The sequence below is a fragment of the Camelina sativa genome, chromosome 13, assembly GCF_000633955.1.
Source record: "Camelina sativa cultivar DH55 chromosome 13, Cs, whole genome shotgun sequence".
Classification (NCBI taxonomy): Eukaryota; Viridiplantae; Streptophyta; class Magnoliopsida; order Brassicales; family Brassicaceae; genus Camelina; species Camelina sativa.
In genome coordinates this window covers 12,429,910-12,452,873 of record NC_025697.1, presented here as the reverse complement: position 1 = coordinate 12,452,873, position 22,964 = coordinate 12,429,910, and the positions used below count along the sequence as shown (strand labels likewise).

Below are 22,964 nucleotides of genomic sequence, written 5' to 3'. Positions count from 1 at the left end.
ATTATATAAAAAAATTGTGGGATCAATGGGTTTACTAAAACCCCAACAAAAAAGCTGGCGGCCCACTTAGACGTTAAATTAGCCCATTTTTGTTAGTCTTAACGTAACCGACTAAAATCGGATTACAATTTCACGAACTATAGGTCTCTTCGGTATATATATACACCTACGTTTCTCTAGGTCTTTACTTGATATATAAGTTAGCATATCTCTTTCTTCGTTACATAGGTTATCATGATTTCATCATCTCCCATACCGAATGATCTCATCATGAATATACTGTCGAGATTGCCTGAATATTCAGTTGCGAGGTTTCATTGCGTGTCGAAGCTATGGGAATCAATGTTAGGTAGTCCATAGTTCAAGGACTTGTTCCTGACCAGGCCCTCTAGGCCACATCTCTTATTCGCCGTCGCAGAAAATGGCAACGAAGAGGATGATATGGGCATCAATGTGTGGAGGTTCTTCTCGTTACCTCAGTTTCAGAATTCATATGAGAAATCGTCGTCGGCTTTTGTGGCAGTCGCCGAATATCATGCGAAGTTCTCTCCAGACAATTTAACGATCAATCATTATACTAACCTAAAATATTTTCCATGGTTGTCGATACCAAGGTAGACCTGTGATATGTAACCCCAACACTGGACGGTATGCAATCTTGCCTCAACGGTATAGTTACAGAAAGGCGTATAGCTTTTTCGGGTTTGATCCGATTGACAAGCAATACAAGGCATTGTTTATGGCTTACCCATCTGGTCCTGGTCATCAAAGAATTCTTACATTTAGAGCTGGAAATATGAGATGGAGAAAGATAAAATGTCCCTTACGACATGATATTAAGAGTGATGGGGTATGCATCAATGGGGTTTGTATTACTTAGGTGGTGACTTGTCTGGTTATAGTCACATGAACAAATCTCATAATGTTCCGACTGATTATGTGATAGTTTGTTTTGATGTTTGGTCTGAAAGATTCACCTTTATTTACGTAGAAAGGATTTGTCGGTTGATAAACTACAAGGGCAAATTAGCTATGATTTACTGGGAGGATGATGTCGACATTCATGAGCTTCTTCATTTGGAGGATGATGTGTACACTTATTGGGAGAATAAGCGCAACATTGGTGTCATTAATGAGTTGCGTTTGTGGGTTCTAGAGAATGTAGAGAAACAGGAATGGTCGAAACATGCCTACACTTGGACCGATGATAAATTCTTCCGTCACCAAGTTTCCTTCGCTGGATCGACCGCTTCGGGTGAAATAGTGTTTTCGATGCGCAAGTATACATGTGGACAACCCTTTTATGTCTTCTACTTCAATCCCCAGACGTGTTGAAATCCAAGGTTTTGGTGAAGGGTTTAAGAAACCTTGTAGCGTTCGCACCTTTGTAAACCACGTCGAGGATCTTAGCCTTAACGATTTAAAACTACTCAAGTCAATCCCTGCTCCGTTTGGGGATACAGATAGTTCAGGCACAGATACAGATAATTCAGACAGAGAAGGGATAATTAAAAGGCCAAGACGTAGAACTAAAAGGTTTAAGCGATTTGGTCCAAACCATAAAAGGTGTAAGCGATGAGCATGTCATTTTGTCAACCTTAAATTCCTTAATTATCTATTCGTTTATGCTCTTTTGTTTTGTACCTTTTTTTACTTTTATTACTTTTTTTTTTTGTGCAACACTTTTATTACTTTAATAATCAAGTTTTAATTTAAAGACCAAAAAAAACAAAGCTGAAAATTTCCTCTGTATAGTAGTAGTTATAACCATTGAACTAATGATTTGTCTCATTTCATATACCCTAACTACTCTTTTATAAACTCAGACCGAAAGACAATTTTGTTTAATTAGAAAATCAAAATTCTAACCACTCTTTTATAAACCCAAACCGACATATAATTTTGTTTAATTATAAAATATAAACTCTAAACTCTAACTACTATTTTGTAAACCTAAACCGTCATATAATTTTCTTTAATTGTAATATCTAAACCCTAATTACCACTATTTTGTAAACCCAAACCGACATATAGTTTTGTTTAATTGTAAAATCTAAACCCTAACTACTCTTTTGTAAACCCAAACCGACATATAAATTTGTTTAATTGTAAAAAAACTAAACTCTAACTATTCTTTTATAAAACCAAACCGACATATAATTTTTAAATCAATAACTATAATTTTTTTTTGTTTTCTGACATCGCTATTTTATTTTATGATGAATCCAAATAACTTGAATTTCAATATCCATTTTATACCCAATATGTATTTCTTAACATACATCATTTTAAGTTTGAAAAAAATCTCTCAAATTTATTATTCAACTAAAGAATTTTGAACATATTATAATATATATATATATATATATATATATTAATCAATTTTAAATATGCTTCTATATTTGCGTATCTTTATTCTAATTTTTGTAAAATATATATTTAATTTTAAATTATTTAATAGGTTTATTATTAGAAATTTGTGTCTTTTATTATAATTCTTTGTCTATGTTGATACATTTGTATTAGAAATATTTATTCATGGTTAACTGTATTTTAATATTTACTAGGATATAATTCCTGCTACACCATGGGACAAATTTATTTTTGCATAATCATATTTTATGCAACTTAATTCGATATGTCTAATATTTTAATATTGAAAGTGTTAACAAAATAGTGAATTGATGATTTAACCGTGTTGTAGCACCAAGTTAATGATATTTTAAATTCATATTAAAATCGGTCCAAACCGGTCTCACCATATAACTCTATCTCGTGGTATGTTAAACTTTTTATAATGAAAATGTTCAAAATTTAAAATCTATTATATCTGGTTTAATTAAACGATTTGAATAAATACACAAATTTTTAAATTTGGCAAGTTAAGTTTAAGCTGCTCATTCAAATTTAGATTCATTTTGATCATATTTACAATATAACTCTAAACAATTATCAAGAACTTTTAGTCGATGTCAGACTTTGAACAAACAATTTTTCTTCATTGCTTGAGTAATATATGTCTATTTTTGAAAATTTGAATCACGATAAATGCAGAAAAAGCTAGAGTTATATTAATTTCATGTATTATTTGATGACTTAATGCAACTAACACATGTTTTAAAATATATGATAGAAGAATCATAATTTCAAATCATAACAATTTCTTTTAACATCTATACCATTAATGGTGAATTATCATTCGGATCGTCTCCACTCTCCACCATCTTCTTTGTTCGTGCTAGAATCATATCAATATTCACATTTTCTTCTCCAATCCTTAATTTCCATCTAAAATTCACTGGACTATTTTTGCCGTATATATAAAAACTAGATAAGGCCCGCGTTATTACGCAGGTAAAAATGTAAAACTTTTATTAATATAAAAATTTATGAATATTTGAACTATGCAGTATATTTTACTATTGGTTGAAGTTTTATAAATGACATAATATTTATTGTTTATTAATCTTTGTGCTTTTACCCAAAAACTTTTATTGCACATAGAGTACCATTTAAATATCTATACCATCATGATAAACTATATTTTAAGTTTAATTACACATTTCATCCTAATGCAGAGAACTAAATATTTTTATATCAAACACAATTAATACACCATATCAAATCTATATCTTAGTAAGAATTGAAAATACAAATAAATATTAACAAAATATAATTCACAAAAAAAAAAATTGAATCAACATTATTTAAGATAAATTTGTTTATTTATTATTATTTTTTGGCAAAATTTAAGATATATTTGTTATGTTGTTATCTTATAAGTACTAATTTTACTTCATGTCATAATCAATTTTAAATGAGTGAAATTTATAAAATAAAAACATATATAAAGATATAGAGACATTCTCATCAAATAATTGAATATTCATTCCTATAAATTCTAATTTATTTTGAATTATCTTATGTTTTAATATATGCATTACATAAATACATGTGTTGAAATTATAAAATCAAACATAAAAATATTACTAATATTCTCATTTGATTTTTGTTAAATGATATATATTAATATTTGAAATTTTTTTAATCTAAAATAAATTTTATCGTTAGACTTTCAGTTTATAAATCATATTTAACTATTTATTTCATCGTAAAACCATAATTCACTTCTTCATGGATTAGAGTTAAAAATTTAATAACAAAATAATTTGAGCATCATATGAGATAATATTTATATTAGTTAGTATTTTAAATTTAACAATAAAAGTAATCAGTAAAATCAAATCCAAATAATATCCTAAATATTATTCTTCTATATGTCATAATTTCATAAGTAATACTTTGTCAATTTTCATCAATTAACCAAAAATTCATTCCTACAAACTTTTTCAGGTTTCTCATATTACTACATGCATTAAAATCATATTAGTTAGTATGAGATAATATCTATATTACTACATGCATTTAACTATCTATTTCATCGTAAAACCATAATTCACTTCTTCATGGATTAGAGTTAAAATTTTAATAACAACATAATATGAGCATCATATGAGATAATATTTATATTAGTTAGTATTTTAAATTTAACAGTAAAAGTAATCAGTAAAATCAGTTAACATCCTCAAAATTTATGGAAATCCAAATAATATCGTAAATATTATTCTTCTATATGTCATAATTTCATAAGTAATACTTTTGTCAATTTTCATCAATTAACCAAAAATTCATTCCTACAAACTTTTTCAGGTTTCTCATATTATTACATGATTAAAATCTTCAAATAAAACATGTAAAACTATACTAATACACATCATGTATTAAAAAAAATCTTTTTAAGTTCATTTCCTTTCAATTTTTTGTGTACTTACTTACAATATAATTTATATTACAAACGATAAATACAATTTATATCCGACTAAAATTATTGTAAATAACTTATGTCATTCTTTTAAAATCTTGTTATTCATTATTTATTGATTAATATACATGCTTAATAAATTAAGTTGTTTCTTACACATGTCAAATTTTATTGAGAACACACATATAATATAATTAGCATACAATTGAAAGTATTTTGATTTTGTGAGTTTTTCTTTTTGATTTAGAAAAATAAAAATTTTAAAATATAAACATGTAAAATTCTGTAAATATAATTCGCTGTCCTACTACGTTTATAAAAAAAAAGTTTAGATACGTGTCAACATCTAATCAATATATTTGACATTTGTCATGATCTTGTTAATGAGTAATTTTGACATTAAGCTTTATATAATAAGATTATGTATTTTTTAACTAAAAAATTCACTAAAATATTTTTTATTTATGAAAATTAAATTTTTAAAATGTCCTCAATATTAATAACATAGAAACGTAGGTTTTCAAATTACTAGTTTAATGATATCAAATTTTATTAGACTTTTTCAAATTCATGTTGTAGTAACATAAAATTTGTTCTTTGATGAACACAAATTATTTGGAATACACGATTGAATACAAGTACACGTATATAAACAAAAAAACAAAAAAAAAATCATATATGTTCATAAGAAAAAATAATTTGTATACTACAGCAAAACCTGCAGATACGTCCTAATCGGAATGTTTGCGTATATCATATGGTTTTATATATGGTATATATGTACATACAATATTACTAAATGTTGACCATGACCAAATTTATATACATTTACAATTTTGAGTTTTATTAAAGGCATTTTGATGATTAATATACATGACGTTGAGTTTGTCAAAATCTCACCAAAATTTGACTTTGACAAATGATATTTCTTATAAAGTTGTAAGAGAGACTTTTCGCAAATTCCTTATAAAGTTATAAGATGATTAAATTTCAAACCACTACCAAAAAACTACACATATATTTAAATAATGTATAGGTAGACATAAACGATAAAGATGATTCCAATCCTAGTCAGCTAGTAACTACTCCTGTCCCGGTGGATGACCGAACCGAAGCTCGTCCCAATTAGCCAATGGGTAGTTTTAGCTACCTTCACCTTCCGTTAGACTGCACTCACAACATTTCCTACTCGGTAGTTAACGTTCATGCCTAGGGCTGTCGTTGGGTCTAATATTAACCATTAACGACTATATACATCAACGATCATGTCTAAATAGACTGTCGGAACATATACATCGCTAATTTCATTGCAAACAAAATATGTCTTATACCTTTTTTAGTTTTTTAGTCTCTCATTTGATTTCTTTATGAATATTACGAGTACCATCAAATTAATTTCTTTTTAAAAAAGACTTCAAAAGAACACTAAAGAATGAGCCAAGTTTTCCAACAGAATTAAAAAATTAAAAAAAAAATTACACTTCATAGATGTATCTTAAATCACAAGTAAAAGATGGCACTATCCAAACGTCAACCTATTAGCTGTTGAGGAGGCCTCACTTGCTTAGAGTACCCATCCAAGCCGGTGGTTGCATCCCAGTCTGATCATAAACAGTATCAAGAACTGGAGGCAACATCTTGTAAAGTCCAGCTATATCCTTCATAGCATTCTCACTCCCACCACCATCCTGTTCTCCACCGTGGTTCCAAACGCTAATCTTGGGTTGCAAGTCTCTAACCGCAAGGGCATTTGTCTTAGCGATCTCCTGATAAATGCCATTGTTAATCATCAAGAAGTCCCTTAGGCAAGAATAGTCATTATGAACAGCGTCTAAGAGAGTTCTTAGATAAGTCCCTTGAGCACTGGCTAGAGCAACAAGTCCCTCTGCTTCTCTCTGCTTTGTGTAAAATGCTGCGTCTGCTTCAGCTTTCTGTGCTTCCGCTTGCTTTTGCTTCTCGTAAAGAAGCGCCTCTGCTTGTTTCTGCTTATTGTATAGTTCCCAGTTTGCTTCTTGAACCTTGGTTTCATACTCAACACTGGCTTTGCTAAGGAACTCGGCCTTGAGCTTCTCGGTGCGAGTCAATGCGTTCATTTTCTCGACCTGAGTCTGAAGCTCAGCTTCTCTTAAAGCCACTGCCTTGGTTGCTTCAACCTCAGCCACCTGAGCATCCTTGGTCCAAGCAGCTTTCTTCATAGCAAGCTCAGCATTGGCCTTAGCCACATCAGCCTCCTTTTGATTCTCAAACACTTTAACCTCAGTCTTTACTTTGATCTCTTCTTTTGTTCCTTCTCCTTGCCTCTGCATCGATATGATCTTTGATTCCGCGTCTATTTTCGCCGCGTTCTGGACCGTAAGCCCTGTCCTTTCCTTGGCACCGATCTCTCCCTTCATCTTGGCCTCAGACACATCGATCCTCGCCTGATTTGCTGCTTCCATTTGAGTTTTCTGACCCAAGTAAGAGAAGTACTCATGTCCAGGCACATCAACGAGCTGCTTTACATTTGCATTGTAGATTACAAGACCAAACTGGTTTAACTCCAACTGAACCTTATCAAACACCTCCTTCTTAAACTCCTTTGTACCTTCAAATCCATAAAATAAAAAAAAACTCTTTTAACCAAAATATTCTAGAAAATAAATATGATCATTTCAACAAACATATACCAATCAATTTAGAGTTATTTTTAACAACTGAAACTGTTCCTAGAACTTAAAACCAATCAATCTTACATTTAGTCAAAAAAGACTTAGTCAAATAGTTCACAAAATGCGTCTATTAACAAATATCCATAAACACAAGTAATATTACCAATTGAAAGGAGTAGTGATTGGTAAATGTTTATATATATACCTTTGAAGATCTCTTCCATAGTCATGGAAGCAGCAAGGACACGAGTCTCTCCTTCAATAACACCTTCAACAAGCTCATGGACATGATTAGATTCTTTGTCGTGAGGCGAGATCAACCTAGCGTATAGAATAAGCGCATCATCGTCATCTACACGAGGACCGATCGTAAAAACAGCGGGGAGAACGAAAGGGAGCTTCTCAGCGCTCATGGCCTGGACTTTGAAAGTGTAGTTCACCGGAGAAACGTCGAAGACGGTGCAAGATTGCCATGGAAACACCCATGACTTCTTGGAAAGCTTGATGTCTTCGATACCAGCACCGGTGATCGCCAAATACTGAGACGCTCTTGCAACTTTGAACATCTTTTACGTTATACGATCAAAATGAAATGATTTTGATTTGATTTGGGACTTTTCGCCCAAATGATTTAAGAAGACTTTGTGTTGAGTTCCTAAAAGGTCTCTTTGTATTTATAGTCGTGGATATGTTTATAAGATTTGGTCTTATCATTTGTTTATATTTTTTTTTTATGAACAAAAACCACAAAGATAGTACTTCAACGCATTTTCCAAGAAACTACGTTTTTTTTTTTTTTTTTTGTGAGATTCTAAAATTTAAAGAAAAAAAAAATCAACATTGAATTAGTGAATTATATATATTGGTGGCTAGAGACTTTGTTTAGGTTAAATATGGGGTCCTTTAATTACTCTTTTTGGGTTCAAGTGGCTCAATTGTAGCAATATTATGTTGATTTGATTTCGCGTTTTGAATTAATGTTGTAGATTTTTTCCTAATATGATATAAGTATAAAATTTATAATCAATTACTTTTACTGTAAACGTTTTATATTTCTGATGGTTACAAATCTTTGTCATACCATTTTGTTATTTACTTTTCTTATTTATCAAGTATTATTTTTATATACTTTTGGGTATTCGACTATGGTAGATCTTTAGAAGAAATTATTCATGATACAAAAGAAATTATTTGATTTAGTTTTTCATGTTCGATTAAAAATAAAAAGAGTATTAGTTTTTCATGAAACCCCTATTACTAAAATATATTAAGGCCCAAGTTGTATATAGATAATTAGTCCCATCTAAAAGTCTCAAAAACTGAAGATAACACTACTGAATTAGCCCCTGGCTTCTTATTAATGATCAAGTTGTATATAGCTGGTTAAATTCATATTCTTATTAATGATCAAAAGAGTTTGTTACAAAATCTTATGTTGTACAATGTAAATCTAACCGGAATTAACCAGCACTGTTACACCTTTATTAATCTAATAAACTGGACATTCCAGAGCCCATAACCAATCTATTATATACAAGTATATGAAGACTATATACTAGCTAATACTTTTGGTAAATTAAAAAAAAATATACATAACTATATACATATTTTTGGCGAGAAGAAGGAACATGTAAAATTTGTAACACAGAGACAATGTTTGGTATATATATAAAGGCTCCATCTATAAGTTGAAATGTTGAATGTAAGAACTTATAAAAAATTAGCTTAGTAATATTTCTGAACATTCGTTTGACTAATACTTCTTAATTAAGTTCTTTTCTCATGACAGTTTAGTCAAGTCTTGTTTGAATCCATATCTAGTGCAGTAGTGCTACATGTGAGATAGGAAGATTTACGTACTACTCTAGATTGGATCGAGCTTATTTAAACAAAAACTTTCCATAATGCAATCTTTGTTATGGTGATTAGGACAAAAACATATACAATGATTAGTGGGGTGATCACTGAGTCATCGTTATAATAATGAAATAAGTTTAGGCAACAACATGGACAGCCTTTTATTAATATTGTGAGTTGGTTTGGTGTGGTTTAGCAAATCTACACTTAACCCAACGGCTAATCATCATTTGCCAGGCTGCCAACGGCCTCTAATGTTTTTTTTTTGTCTTTACTTAAACACTTTTTCTTATCTTACTTTATTATCACTGTTATTAGCGATTGAAATATTGAATTTACTATTGCTTTCGTTGTTTAATTTCCTAGTTATATAATTTTCAGCTAAAAACAAAACTAATAAACCAGTATAATAATAGACTACGATGTAATATTATTAGATGATTAATCAAGTTTACTAGAATTAAATCAAGTCATAATCTAAAATTAATCAATATATTATTGTAAATGCAGGGTGATTATTGGATCTAATATATGTATATTGGTGAAAATCTACAAAAACAAATTATTACCTTACGTGATTCAAATATGTTGATTGGAATTCCAGAAGTTTATTCCAAAATTACTCTACAACTATTTTAGTAATTTATCATTTTTAGAATCATTTCTGGTCAATATATTTTTTTCTTTCTATATATTAAAATGAGAGTTGCACCGAAATTTCATGATCCAATGAATCATATAAAATACAAAATTAAATTTTTTTTATTCTGTTATTATCATTAATCAGTGATATCAAAAAGTTAAAAAGAAAATTATCATAAATTCAATACAAAAATATCTAAGTTTACACACTCTTGAACAAAATTTCGCAGCCACTTATCTTCATAAAATAATAATTGTATACAACTTTCACTTTTTCTGATAACGCAATCTTTTTAGAAAAAAAAAATTAAGTATTTTTACTCAATACTAGTATTTATCAACAAAAACATTCTCATAATTATCCTTAAAGACAAAAATAAAAATAAATAAATAAATAAATAAAAGAAAGCAACCGTTTCGCTCCCGCCTTCGCAGCTGTCTTTCATCATTAGCCAGCGAATAAAATAAAATAAAAATCCTCGCTCCTCTCACACCACCGTCACACCATTCTCATCACAGTCCAATTATATACCCCATCACTACAATCACCCAACGGTCGATACGCCACGTGTCATACTCATCACCATCTATATATAATAACAACTCATATCTCTCTGATATTTTCTTCTTTTTTTTTTACAGAACACAACACCACTCTCTGTTTTGTTTTGTTTTAATCATCACCATGGCCACTGATAGAGAGAATCTACTCTCAGATGATTACGATGAACCGGCGGCGTTTTGCGGATGTGGGTATTTTCGTAAACTCTGTGTAGTCCGGTGGCGGCGGCGAAGAGGAGGAGGCGACGAGGAGGCGCGTCTTGAGCATCGCAGTCGGAGCAGTGGATGGAGTGGTGGTGGCTCTTTGCAAGAAGAAAGAGGGGGAAGGTGGGAGAGTGGGAAACTTAAGGGGCTAAAAGAGATTTCTGAGAAAATCGCGGGGCCAAAGTGGAAAAACTTTATAAGAAGTTTTAGTAACAGCAGGAAGAAGATGAGGAGAGATGTTGATTTCACTTATGATCTTAAAAACTATAGTCTTAATTTTGATGACGGCGGTTGTGGTAGTAGTGAAGATCCTTCACCGGAGAGGTTTGTAGCTCCGGTTGTTACTAAAGTTTGATTTTTTTTTTTTTGTAATGTTTTTTTTTTTTTAATCTTTATGTTAATATAAAGATACCTATGGGGTTATAATTAAATTCGTATTGAATTAGGTTCTAACTTGGTGTTCAATCGCCACTAATTAGATTCGTGATTGGCCATTTGGGTAGCTATAGAGTAAATAGTTAGTAAACAGAAAACAGTAACTTAGTTTTTTTTTTACTGATTCACTTGATTCACATGTTTATCCCGAGAATATATTTTTACTTATCACAAATACATGTATATCTAAAACTAAGATATATATATATATATACAAAACTAATAATACTTTCACTTAAATTGGTGCCTGTAAATTACGACTGTACAAATTAGACATCAGATACTCACAACTCGAACATGCTAGAGTTGTAGGCCAAATGATTTGTAGCATGAACGTATGTGTTGTTGAGATGAGTTGATATATAAATGATATTATGAAATACATGGCAATCGATGTCAATTTGTTTAGTTCGCTTAGGAAATTTGAACTAGTATAGTATCCACTTTAATTATTATATATATAAAAAAAGAAATAACAATGTCTTACTATATGGTGGAGCTTCAAATTCTGCGAGAAACACTTCTATAGGTTGTGAAAAGACATTGTCAATATAGTTAATAGTTAGTGATATCAACTCATACCCCTAATGTATCACGCATATGTCTATTGCATCTTCTTACAAAAATGAGCTTATGTTTTTGTACAAACTTGATAAACCGAAAATCTTGTGGTGCTTTTGGTAGCTTTTTGAGAACCAACATAAACACGTTTGCGATAAGTCCTTCTTAGGAAAGAGTATAGTTTTTTATATTAATTGTATGTTTTCTCTACGTATTGGTATTTTTAATTATTTTTTGTGAATATATATAATAAATACATATACAAACCTGGTACACAATTTCAAATAAGTATACATACTAATTTCGATTTTAATGGGAAGATATATATAGCAAACGTGTTTATGTTGTCCAGAAGACATCGGAACAAGCTGGACATGTTACTTCATAGATGTTACACAAATTGTACTCAAAGCTTTCGAGGCAATCTGATGACTAAAGTACCATTCTGAGGGCAAGAGGAGACTCTTGGAGGAATATTATCGATAATCCTCTGATTTCCGAACTCTCAATGGAGTTGAGATTGAAAAGCTGAACCGGTAATGATGGGCGATACTTATCATTCGTATTTATAAGCTCCAAATCATACACAGACTGGTTAACAAATATAGGAATTGTCTTTTACCTACTAATGTGCAAGCTTTGATATGTGCAAGGAATTGGGTTCAGGGTTTTTAAGAAATTGGTAAGAATTCTATATTTTATTTGCATATTTTAATATGTAGGTGATGAATCTAACAAATACTCTTTTGAATATTGTAGGTGATGAGTTCAAGTTTGTTGAGAAAGGGACTATTGTTGGAGTGTAATGCTTAAGTTGATGTGTTCTTTTCTTAAAGTTTTGTAACGTATTGTATTTGAATCTTGTTATGCTTATGTTATTATGTTCTTTTATTGGAGTTTTTCTTAATGTAAGGTTTAAACCTTAAAATCCTTAATTTTCAGATATTAACTTGTAATATTTTATAAGAGAAAACCTTAAAAATAAAATATATTTTATAAGAAAAAACAACAAAAAAAAAAATCAGATTTTATAAGAGAAACAGCAACAACAAAATCAGATTTTATAAAAGAAACAGCAACAACAAAATCAGATTTTATAAAAAACACAACAAAATTAAATTTAAATTTTATAAATGAAAACAACAAAAAAAAATAGATTGGACATGCCTATATTTTGGACTGTTATTCGTTGTGGACCTTCCAAATATAGCCCATAAACAGAATCGTACACACAGACACGCCCATTGCCCCATTGCTCGGTGGAGAGCCCAATTGACATCTATATACATAACTTCTTTTGGTTTTTGTCCACAAGCCCATTAGAAATTTGATGATGACATTGTTCATACTTTACACTTTGACATCTATCTTTTTTTTTTTTTTTTTTTTTGACATCTATCTTCCATAAATGAAACTTGTTAATGATCAGTTCATGTGCACAAACACCCCGTGATCGATAGAAAAATCTCGTCGAAAAGTTTCGTGTAACTTGTGGCTATCAGTCACAAACGTGATAAAACGAAACAACAAAGATGAATAAACAACTGAGTAGAAAATAACACGTTTCAGAATATTAAATCACAAAAGTACCCAGCTGCAAAGCTACATTATCAAGATGGGGCCTTTTCGATATTGTCGTCATCTACTATGTACATGTACTTACTCACCAAAGCCAATTTTAATAAGCTCGAGTGGTAACATCGTAATAAATATGGCAAAAGCAGCGGATAAGATGGAGACAAGTATGGTTATACAGAGGAACATATAGACTGAACTGAACTATAAAAAAAGGTTATAAAAACTGTGCATCACAATCACAATACTCTCCTCTCGCTATCTTCTTATTCACAAGATATAATGATGATGATGATTATCCGATGGTTCATAATTAAAACTCATGCAGACAAGCAAACACAAACAACAACAAACATTAAACAAAAGCCTGAATCTCCTTTTCTTTTTAATCTTTTTTTTTTTGGTTTGTGTACTACTTAATAAAATATATGGGCAGCATGACACATAACCAAAACTACGTACTATGTAATTGCACAAAAAGTTACTTTCTAATACTGTCCCCTCTCTCTGTATAACCCAAACTCCTCCATAAATTTCTCAACCTTAACCCCTAAACCCTGAAACTCGAATCCCATCTTTCACCTCGCCCAAATTCACTTATCTCTGTTCTTTCTACGCAAAACGCTCTCTTCCGCTATTGTCACCTGCATTGCTTTCATCCAAACAAAGTAGTTTCAGACTTTTGAGTCGTCCAATCGATAAGTTTTCGGTTATGTCTTCAAGACAAAAGAAGTAATATATACCTTTTGCGTTTGTTCTTTAAGACCGTGGAAGAAGATGGATTGCTGTGCCAGTTCCTCTTTCTCTGATTGATGAACCAATTGTTTATCTGCTTTAGCTGCAAACCTGTCTCCTGCACCAATCTCGCCTTATCTTCCTCCTACAAAATATCAATAATTTGATATGCTCATTGAAGGAATTGGAAGTAAAATTCTGATTGGGGTTACTGAAAGAGAGGAGAGAGAACTCACAGTAGGATAAGGCCATTTTGAATGAGATTGCCACCATGCTTTGAGAACAGAGGTGGTGTCTCCTGGTAATTTCCCAGCTCTTCTCTTCCTCAGTATCTCCTCTCTTATGTCTACTATCTTCTCCTTGTAACCCTTTTCCACGAAAACAAAGGTTCTACATTGTTAGATCATTGTTGTTGCTCATATACTACCACTGCTACTTGGTTCAGAATATATATAAACTTTATAGGCTTCTGAAATGATAAGTATCGGGTCTAATATAGAAGATCATATTACGAGTTAAGCTGTTATTACCTGTTTGAGTTCATGCTTAAGTTCTTGTCTAACTCTTTCCATCAAGGATCTCTCGCTCTCAGTAGGAACCAGAGGACCAAACCCCAAGACATCTAAGCTCCCATCGAACATATTAGCATCACTCTCTACTTGTTCATCCTCATCATCCGACATTGTTGCTCCCATCCCTTCACCAGGAGACACTCCTATCTCCCCCAAAAAAAGAAATACAATAATTGTAGTGAAACCAAACAGGTAATATATGTGGACACATTGATTCTCACCAACCTGTTAAGCTTTGAAGAGACTGCTCAATCTCCCAACAAGCCATCACAGCTTCCATAGCATGAACACGCACATGTTGTTGCAATTGCTCTTTGAAAGAACACAGTAGCAGCACATAATGCGTCTGTAATTTTACAACCACAAAATTGAATACCTCAAACACACAATAATAAACATTGACAAAGAACAAAACTGAACTTGTCTCTGTAACAAAGATTGTTGTGTTTCAATTTTTTTTTATTACACAACCAACAATAGTATATCATAAGCTCTGTCTTTTTTTTTTTTCTTTTCTGGTCCTACTTAAGGTCAAGATAATGTAAAAATTTAGGAATTTTTAATCTTTACGCCATTGCTTATCCCCAAAAAAAACAAAACACAAATCTTGTTTTTAAGATTTCAAAATCAAGATACCTAATTAATTTCATGAGTTTGTGTTATTAAATTTTGTGCTAGATAAAAACAAAAAAAACAAACAAAAAAAATCCGAAATTTATGTATATATAAATACCATGAACTGGTCAAGCTCTTTGTCGTCGCCGACGAGTCCTTGAGCGGCGGCGCCTAAAGCTGAGTACTTAGCGACGACGTGCTGCGACTGAGCAAGCTGAGCGTCGATCCTCGGAAGCTGATCAACAGGAGTAGCGATTCTCAAACACGCAACGTGCGCCGACAAAAGCTGCTCGTAGAGAGGATGAGAGAGGATCTCCGCCTTGTGTCTCGCATTCTGCCAGCACACAACCCCGTCCGCCACCGCAACTCCTCCTCCGTCGTTTTTGTAATCTCCTCCGCTTTTCATCTCTCCGCCAATCATCGTCTCCGGTCCTCCTCCTCCTTTTCCAGTGACGTCATCGATTCCGTCTCCAACAACGGCGGAAGCGGTCGCGTTGTTGTTGTTGTTTCGTTGGAGGAAGGAGGAGGAGCGAGAAAGCCACTGGTTAGCAGCGACGGCGGCGGAGGAAGGAGAATCGGAGCTGCTAGCGGTGGTTGTGTTCGCGGTGGCTGTGTGGAGGTTGAGGAAATTGTTGTTGCCGTTGTTGTCTGAGGAGCGGAGAAGCGCTGAGTTGAGCCAGTTAGGAGGAGGAGCTTCTTGGAAATGTTGTTGTTGCGGTTGCCGAGGAGGAGGAGGTTGCGGTTGCGGAGGAGGTGGTTGGTGTTGGTCGGTGAAATGATTGAAGGAGAGGTCTTGAGAAAGATGATTGTGATGAAACGCCATCGTTTTGGTTTGGCGTTGTTCTTTTTCTTTTTTTGAATTTTTTTTTGGTTCTCTGTTTCTGAGAGGGAAAGATAAAGAAAGGAGAGTGAAGAAGGTGAATCTCTGCTGCTTCTATGACGATTGCTTCATATGTTTCAATTCTCCAAAAAAAAAAAGAAAAAAAAAAGACACAGAAACTTTTAAGAGTTTTGTTTTTTAAAAATTGGAAAAAGTATATGGTTTTTGTGGTGTGTATGTATGTATATCTGAGAGTATATATATGTGGGTGTGTTCAGACTTGTACAGAGCTGAGAGAGAGATCGAGAGATGACCATTTATTCATATTTTTATTCTCTCTTTCTTTTTTTCACATTAGTTATCAAAAAATAGAATTTTATATTTTCATAATAGTAATTAACAAATGAAGTACAGAAACGTATTTAATATGACTATCAGAGTATTTTTTTTTAAGATCAGCTCATCCAAACCAAAATGGAAAATTGTTTACAAAAAAAATATAATGCGAAAATATAGGTATTCATGATACCAAAAAATCTGTTTTTATATTTGTATTTTGAGAAACATAAATCGAAGAAAAAAAAGAAAATTTCTCCATGTAAATCTTGACTATTAGAGTATTAGTATAATATTTAGAGACTTTTAACAAATTTATTTATAACAAATCCAAAAAAATAAAAGAGATGAAATAAATTTTGGCGTAGAAGATTTTCAACTCTAAATTAATTTTTGTGTTAGAAAAGATAAACTGGTTTTTTAACAATAAAATGATGTATTGTAAACTTTTCTTTTATAGTGATATTTCGGACAAATAAAAATCCGACATCATAAATTAACGTTACAATATTTCGGGAAATATTCAAAGCAAAAGATATTTAATATTCAGTACACACTACAAACAATGCGTTTGAACAAAAAAAATAAGTTATGGTTGACACAAATGTTTTGTTTTTTCAATTTTCGAATCACAATGGACCACATAGACCTCAAGAAATATATAGTATATAAAATAAGTGACTAATGAACATATAAAAGATTAGGTCGCGACAAAAATAAATAATTAAATAAAGTAAGAACTAATCTAAGTCGTTGATTATTAGTGGTGACTGGATTTATTGAGAATCGGACGGCTAAGAATGGTCGTTGCCTTGTTCAACTGTGTTTTTTAATTTTATTTTATTGTTGAGAATAATAAATGTATTTTCCTTTTTTTCTAAAAGAGTTTGATATTGCTACGTGTTGTGTTTATACTTTATAGACGCAACTTATATCTAAGATGAAGCAGCGCGTGTGTTTCACGCTCAGATTTTACTGCAGGATCCCTGATGAATACTAGTATTCACCGATAATTTTAAGCTTTTAGTAAATTATAAGTGATATATATAAGCAATTAAGCCTATGATAAATAACAGAAATGTGTGCTAACATATAAGTTTTATTATCATAGTTCCAAACCGTTTGTTTTTGTGCTTGCTGATATCTACTAGTTTTTAAGAAACGACTTCATCAAATGTGTCCACTAATCAGTCCAATTATTACATAATGAAATCTTTTTATTCAGTTTTAGTTATATAAATGTCCAGCCACAAGTCATCTTACTCAACCAAAAAAGGCGAGGTTGTTCCAAACTACACGTGTGAAACTCTCAATTGAAACATGCACGATCATACATAACATACTACATAATATGTAAAAACTTTTCGATTCACATGCATACTCAACCATATGATATGGTTCATATCCCCCCATCTAATTCGTTAATATTACAGTACACTAGATTTTAAATTCGTAGCACAGAAACAAAGAAAAACAAAAAAATATGATGAATAACACATTTACTAATTATATGCTAAACTTGATCTCTTAATTACTAAATAACACACGTAATATTTTTCTTCTTTTCTGTCACATCTTTCTATAATTACGTATTATAGTTTCACAATCGAAAATTATTAATTACTAGTATTTTCTTGACACCGATCGAAACATTTTAAAATGTTGATCACACTTTTTTATAGACCTCAGCGCATCGAAAACCTTCATTTTCTACTCTTTTGTATATCTCATTTTTCTAATGATTTTTTAAGTCCTTCTATAAATATGTTTTTAAAGTTAAAAAAAATATATATATTCTACAAGTGAGTCATACTTAGGTTTATTGAGTTATTTTGAGTACGAATAGATAATAACAGAAACAAATAAAAACAACCAAAAAACTAAAGCGACGCAATACGTAGCGACGACCCCCGTAAAGGTTGGAGCGTGCTTTCCACGTCACCCCATGGAGCGTGAGGAAAATCACAACTTTTTCGTTTTCGTCACTAAACTAAAACAAAAAGTCAAAAATCATAAAATGAATAAAAATCTCAAAAATCAATTGCTTTGTTGGGCAAAAAATAAGACAAGTGTAATTTTTGTGTGTGTGTGTGTGTGTGTGTGTCTAATGCAAACTTTATTTCCATCTAATCCATTCATTGAAATTAAAAAATATGAGCAAAGAAAATATCTAACATGAAAAAATACAAACAAAACAAAGACGATAACTGATACAATCTAGCTACATAAGAATGAAAAAAAAAACGAGTTGTGTTTGAGAAGAAGAACATCAACGAAAAGTAGAAACATTGATTGAAGGCGACAAAAGAACCAATCTAGTTCAAAAAGTTTTCTTATCTCTTAATCACATTTAACATCTCTCTCTCTCTCTCTCTCTGTCTAACCTTTTAAATTTTGTCCTACACTAACACCAATTCGTTTAATTTATCCTTTACTTCTTTGTGTCACCTACTTCATAATCAAAATATTTTAAGTTTATCTCATTATAAACGATTATCCATTTACAATGGTCAAACCAAAATTATAATTTAGAAACGGTCTAATAGCGCTAATATTAGCCATACATAATTGAATTTATTATGTTTTAATTCGGATTAGCCATGTAAATTAGTGGAAGCTAACCACAAATATTTCAGAATCCGTTTGTATAAACCAATCAACCGGAAACAACCGATGATGAAGAAAAAAGAAGGGGGGGACCATAAATCACGTCGCTAACTCGGGCGGGCCAAAAAAAACAGAGGACACGCGTCAAGAGGAGGTTGTTTGGACCACAGATGGTTTGTGGTCCCCTCACACAAAGCTAATAGCATGCGTTTGGGGATAAGAGAATCCCAACCGTACATTTGGATTGATGCAACCCTCCTCCCTCCCGAATAATTAATACTAATAAAAGATGAGGTGATATAATTAATTATATTAGTATAAAGAAAAAATCATAGATACGACAAAATAATACAAAAAATCGAAAAAGGAAAAAAAGAAAGAAACGTGGGGACCAATCCTAGATTTTTCAGACTTAGGGCTGACAGCCGCCGGCTTAATTAAAGTGGTAAGGTCTGTTTTAACCCCAACAATGGGCAAACAAAAATTAGGGTTGGTTTTGTGGGAGTTTTATTATCCTTTCAAGATCGGTTTATATTTTGGTTCGGATGTTTGAATTTTAAGTTTATAGGATCTGTTTGGATATTTTAAATATTCATATATTCAAAAACTATCAAAAATATTAAAATATGCAAAATTATTCGAATCACCGAAAGAATTATGGTAAGAAAACTATAACTATCCAAAAAAATATCTGAATTAACCAAAATATCAGTAATAGAAATACCCAATCTAATTAAAATATTCAAAAATCAATGAAATAATAAAAAGCTAAGCAAAAAGTGGTTAGATTCAGATTTTTTAATGTAATAATAAGGTAATTTTTTAAGGTCAAATTTTTTTTGTATTCGAAATATAGATTTTTAAAAAATCCGTTCATGATTTTATAAAGTTTGAATGAGTGACAACCCGTCCTGCAGACTCCACTAGTGCAGCTTAATTGGTGACAACTTATCATGTGGGAAGGTTGTTAAAGAGTGGGAACCAGGGTTCGAGGAACGCCTCACACACCAATAACCTACTGGTAGATTGAGATATCCATAGTGAGGGGTTATGATCGATGCCCTGCAAGATCAGCTTGGGGTCCATTTGGGCGGCTAGCAGAGTCTACAGACAGATCTGTTGAGACAACTAGTAGGGGGCTAGTGGGGTTCATGGATTAGTAGGATCCACGGGACGGGTTGTTACAGAACGATAGTTCAATTCAAATACTTTTTAACCATGTTTTCCTCAAATTTTTTTGATGCAAATATTCCAAGCCATAGTTTTATGTATTAATAAAATAAGAAACTACTATATTATTAAATCAAGATTGTAGTTGGAATTTGATTCTATTTTTAGTTTGAATTCCATTCTATTTTTAGAATATTTTTTTGGATTCTTGATTTATGAATAAATTTGTTTTATAATTTTTCATTTTTGTTCTGAATTCTGGTTTTAGTAGAAGATATATTTATTTTGAAAATTTTAGTTTATCAGAATTTATATTAAAAAAATTCTGTTTATATTATAAAAAATTTCTGTTTATCAGAAGTAATTCAGAACAAGAAAATTGAAATTAAAGTGAAAAGAAAATAAAATGTGAGGGGACTACATAGCGCGTGGTATCCAGTTGTTGTGTTAAATAGCCAACTGTTTAAGCTCTATCTCCAAAATGGTCCCCCTCCCCCTGCTACTACTAGTCTACTACTATTCTTTCTCTTTCCACAAAACAAATTCTCTCAATCAATATATACAACCATTTTTATTTATTTCGTTAAGGTAAAATGAATTTGGCTCTGACAAAAAAAAACATTTTCATGAAAACATTTTTCAAATTTTATATCTGTCGTATATTGACAAAAGGAGACTCCATTATATCATTTATACCGACCTTCCATTTTTTATTTATTTATAACAAATTGTTTTTCAGGTTTTTTTTTAATATAAATTTCATGAGTGAAACTTGATGTGGAATTATACAAAAAATACCATGTCTAAACAATATAATCTAATATCGATATACTCCCTCTGTCTCGTAAAGATTGATGTTTTTGGGATATTTTTATGTCTCACAAAAATTGATGTTTTGTAAACTTCAATAAGTAATCATTGAAAATATTTAAAATTTTATATTGTTATTGGTTTAAAATTAAACAATACTCTTTTAGTCAAACAAAAAATATATTTAAACTCAGTAATTATTGTTTTTTTAATATGTGTAAAATCTTCTAAACATTAATTTTTATGAGAGAGAGTATTAAGTAAAAAATATACCTCGAAACTTTATATATTGAAGGAAAACAAAAGACGTTGAAAATATAAAATATAAAATTTCAAACGAAATTCGAAGGAAGACGAAACTTTAGGCTAAAAAACACAAGCAGTTAGGCTTAAGTTCCCGTAACTAATTTAAAGATAACATTTTGACATAAACAAATACTACATAACTACATTTCGTATAAAAATTTCATGGTTTATGCCAGCTACAAACCCTTTTTAAATTTAGCTCACCACTACACATATTTATCCGGTTCATCGTGCCTCGGTTACCTGCAAACCGGAGTGATTCTAACCAAAATCGTCGTTAACCTATTAACTTCTCGCTCTTTCATTTGCGCATTGACTTTATTCCCTCATTTGTAAGCTTAAAGTTAATAATGATCGTCGGTNGTTTTTTTTTTTTTTTTTTTTTTTTTTTGTGCAACCAAACTCTTATATTGATAAAATTGTCGGTTTAACTATGTTACGGAAAACGTGAGATTATCGAACAGTGAGCATGTTCTTCGGTCACTGACTACACAATGAAATGTACTACTTATTTGCCTTTGGGTCATCGTTATCGAGAGAAGCTATTAGTATAAGTCGTTGACTATTATAATGGAAATGTGTGTCCTTTTCACAACCTTTTGATCTTCGCTTGCGTCCTTTTCTTTAAAGCTGAACACAACCATCCAATTTCTCACAAGGCTATATGTTAAAAAGCATAGCGAAAACTAAAATTAACTTTAGGAGATATATTGTGTTACTAATTTTATATATAAGTATAAAATAATGTTTTAGTTACGACTTACGAGAATAGTTTAAAAAGCAAAAGCGAGAAATAATATATCTATGCTTTTTGTATGACACATTACTGTTTTACTTACTATGCAACAGTAAAATACTAAAATGGATGTGTTACATATTTGCATTATATTTTTTCCATTTATTTTTATTAATAATGCAAAGGAAAAATGCAATGTAAATGAACAACATCATAATGCATGTTTCATCTAGATACATATAGAAACGGCCCCAAATTTTACAAGCCGATTTTATATATACACACAATTGTACAAGTCGTTTCACGGTATAGTATGTGTTGAAGTGTTTAAGGAAATAAAATGAAATATATATATAAGAGATCTCAATTAATTTGCCGACAGTGGAGTTCTTATAGGATTTTGTCAAACAGGTTAGTTGAAAACTTGAAATTGTGGGGCAGCGATGGAACAGAAATGAAGCTAATTGACAAAAAAAATTTCATTAACCTTGTAGATAGATTATTTGCAAGGCAATATGTGTAGGAGAAAATAAAATAACAGTTTATTTGCAAAGGAATTTGGCGCAAAAAGTATATAAAACTTAACACCTTTTCTTTTGCTGCAAAAGTGTGAAACCTCCAAAAACAAAGACGAAAAAATGAAATTCTTTTCAAGAATTCAAGTGATTAAATTTGAAACTAAAGCAAAATCAACAACTTAAACCCGAAAAAATGCTTACACTAAACAAATAAATTTTCTATTTTCGTAACGAAAAATTATAAAAGAGACTACCGCCACCGATGATAATAAAACTAGTCAGATTACAAATAATTTATATATGATAGACAAATATAATATATGATAGATTTTTTTTTTGTCAAGCATATGATAGATTTTTTTTTTAATCATAGTTTTATTGCTAACTATTATTTTATTGACACACGAGCAACACTCAATCTTCCCCCCCCCCCC

The 22,964-nt window shown here is 31.2% G+C and overlaps 3 protein-coding genes and 1 pseudogene across 4 annotated transcripts; 2 read left to right on the top strand and 2 right to left on the bottom strand.

Moving 5' to 3' along the window:
- On the top strand, window positions 235–1,579 carry LOC109128351 (annotated as a pseudogene).
- On the bottom strand, window positions 6,226–8,135 carry LOC104736543 (flotillin-like protein 1). Its single transcript, XM_010456543.2, has 2 exons — window positions 7,676–8,135; window positions 6,226–7,406 (listed from the first exon to the last, which is right to left on the bottom strand). Exons 1-2 carry the CDS (start codon window positions 8,034–8,036, stop codon window positions 6,379–6,381), a joined length of 1,389 nt encoding a protein of 462 aa, XP_010454845.1. The 5' UTR covers window positions 8,037–8,135; the 3' UTR covers window positions 6,226–6,378.
- LOC104736542 lies at window positions 10,593–11,165 on the top strand. Its single transcript, XM_010456542.2, has one exon. The coding sequence runs from the start codon at window positions 10,655–10,657 to the stop codon at window positions 11,087–11,089; it is 435 nt and encodes a 144-aa protein (XP_010454844.1). The 5' UTR covers window positions 10,593–10,654; the 3' UTR covers window positions 11,090–11,165.
- Window positions 13,496–16,282, bottom strand: LOC104736541 (homeobox protein knotted-1-like 3). Of its 2 annotated transcripts, none has more exons than XM_010456540.2 (6): window positions 15,346–16,282; window positions 14,838–14,958; window positions 14,571–14,755; window positions 14,277–14,408; window positions 14,049–14,185; window positions 13,496–13,957 (listed from the first exon to the last, which is right to left on the bottom strand). In XM_010456540.2, exons 1-6 carry the CDS (start codon window positions 16,048–16,050, stop codon window positions 13,918–13,920), a joined length of 1,320 nt encoding a protein of 439 aa, XP_010454842.1. In that variant the 5' UTR covers window positions 16,051–16,282; the 3' UTR covers window positions 13,496–13,917. The 2 variants fall into 2 exon arrangements, with proteins under 2 accessions (XP_010454842.1, XP_010454843.1); XM_010456541.2 differs by having other exon boundaries at window positions 13,496–13,949.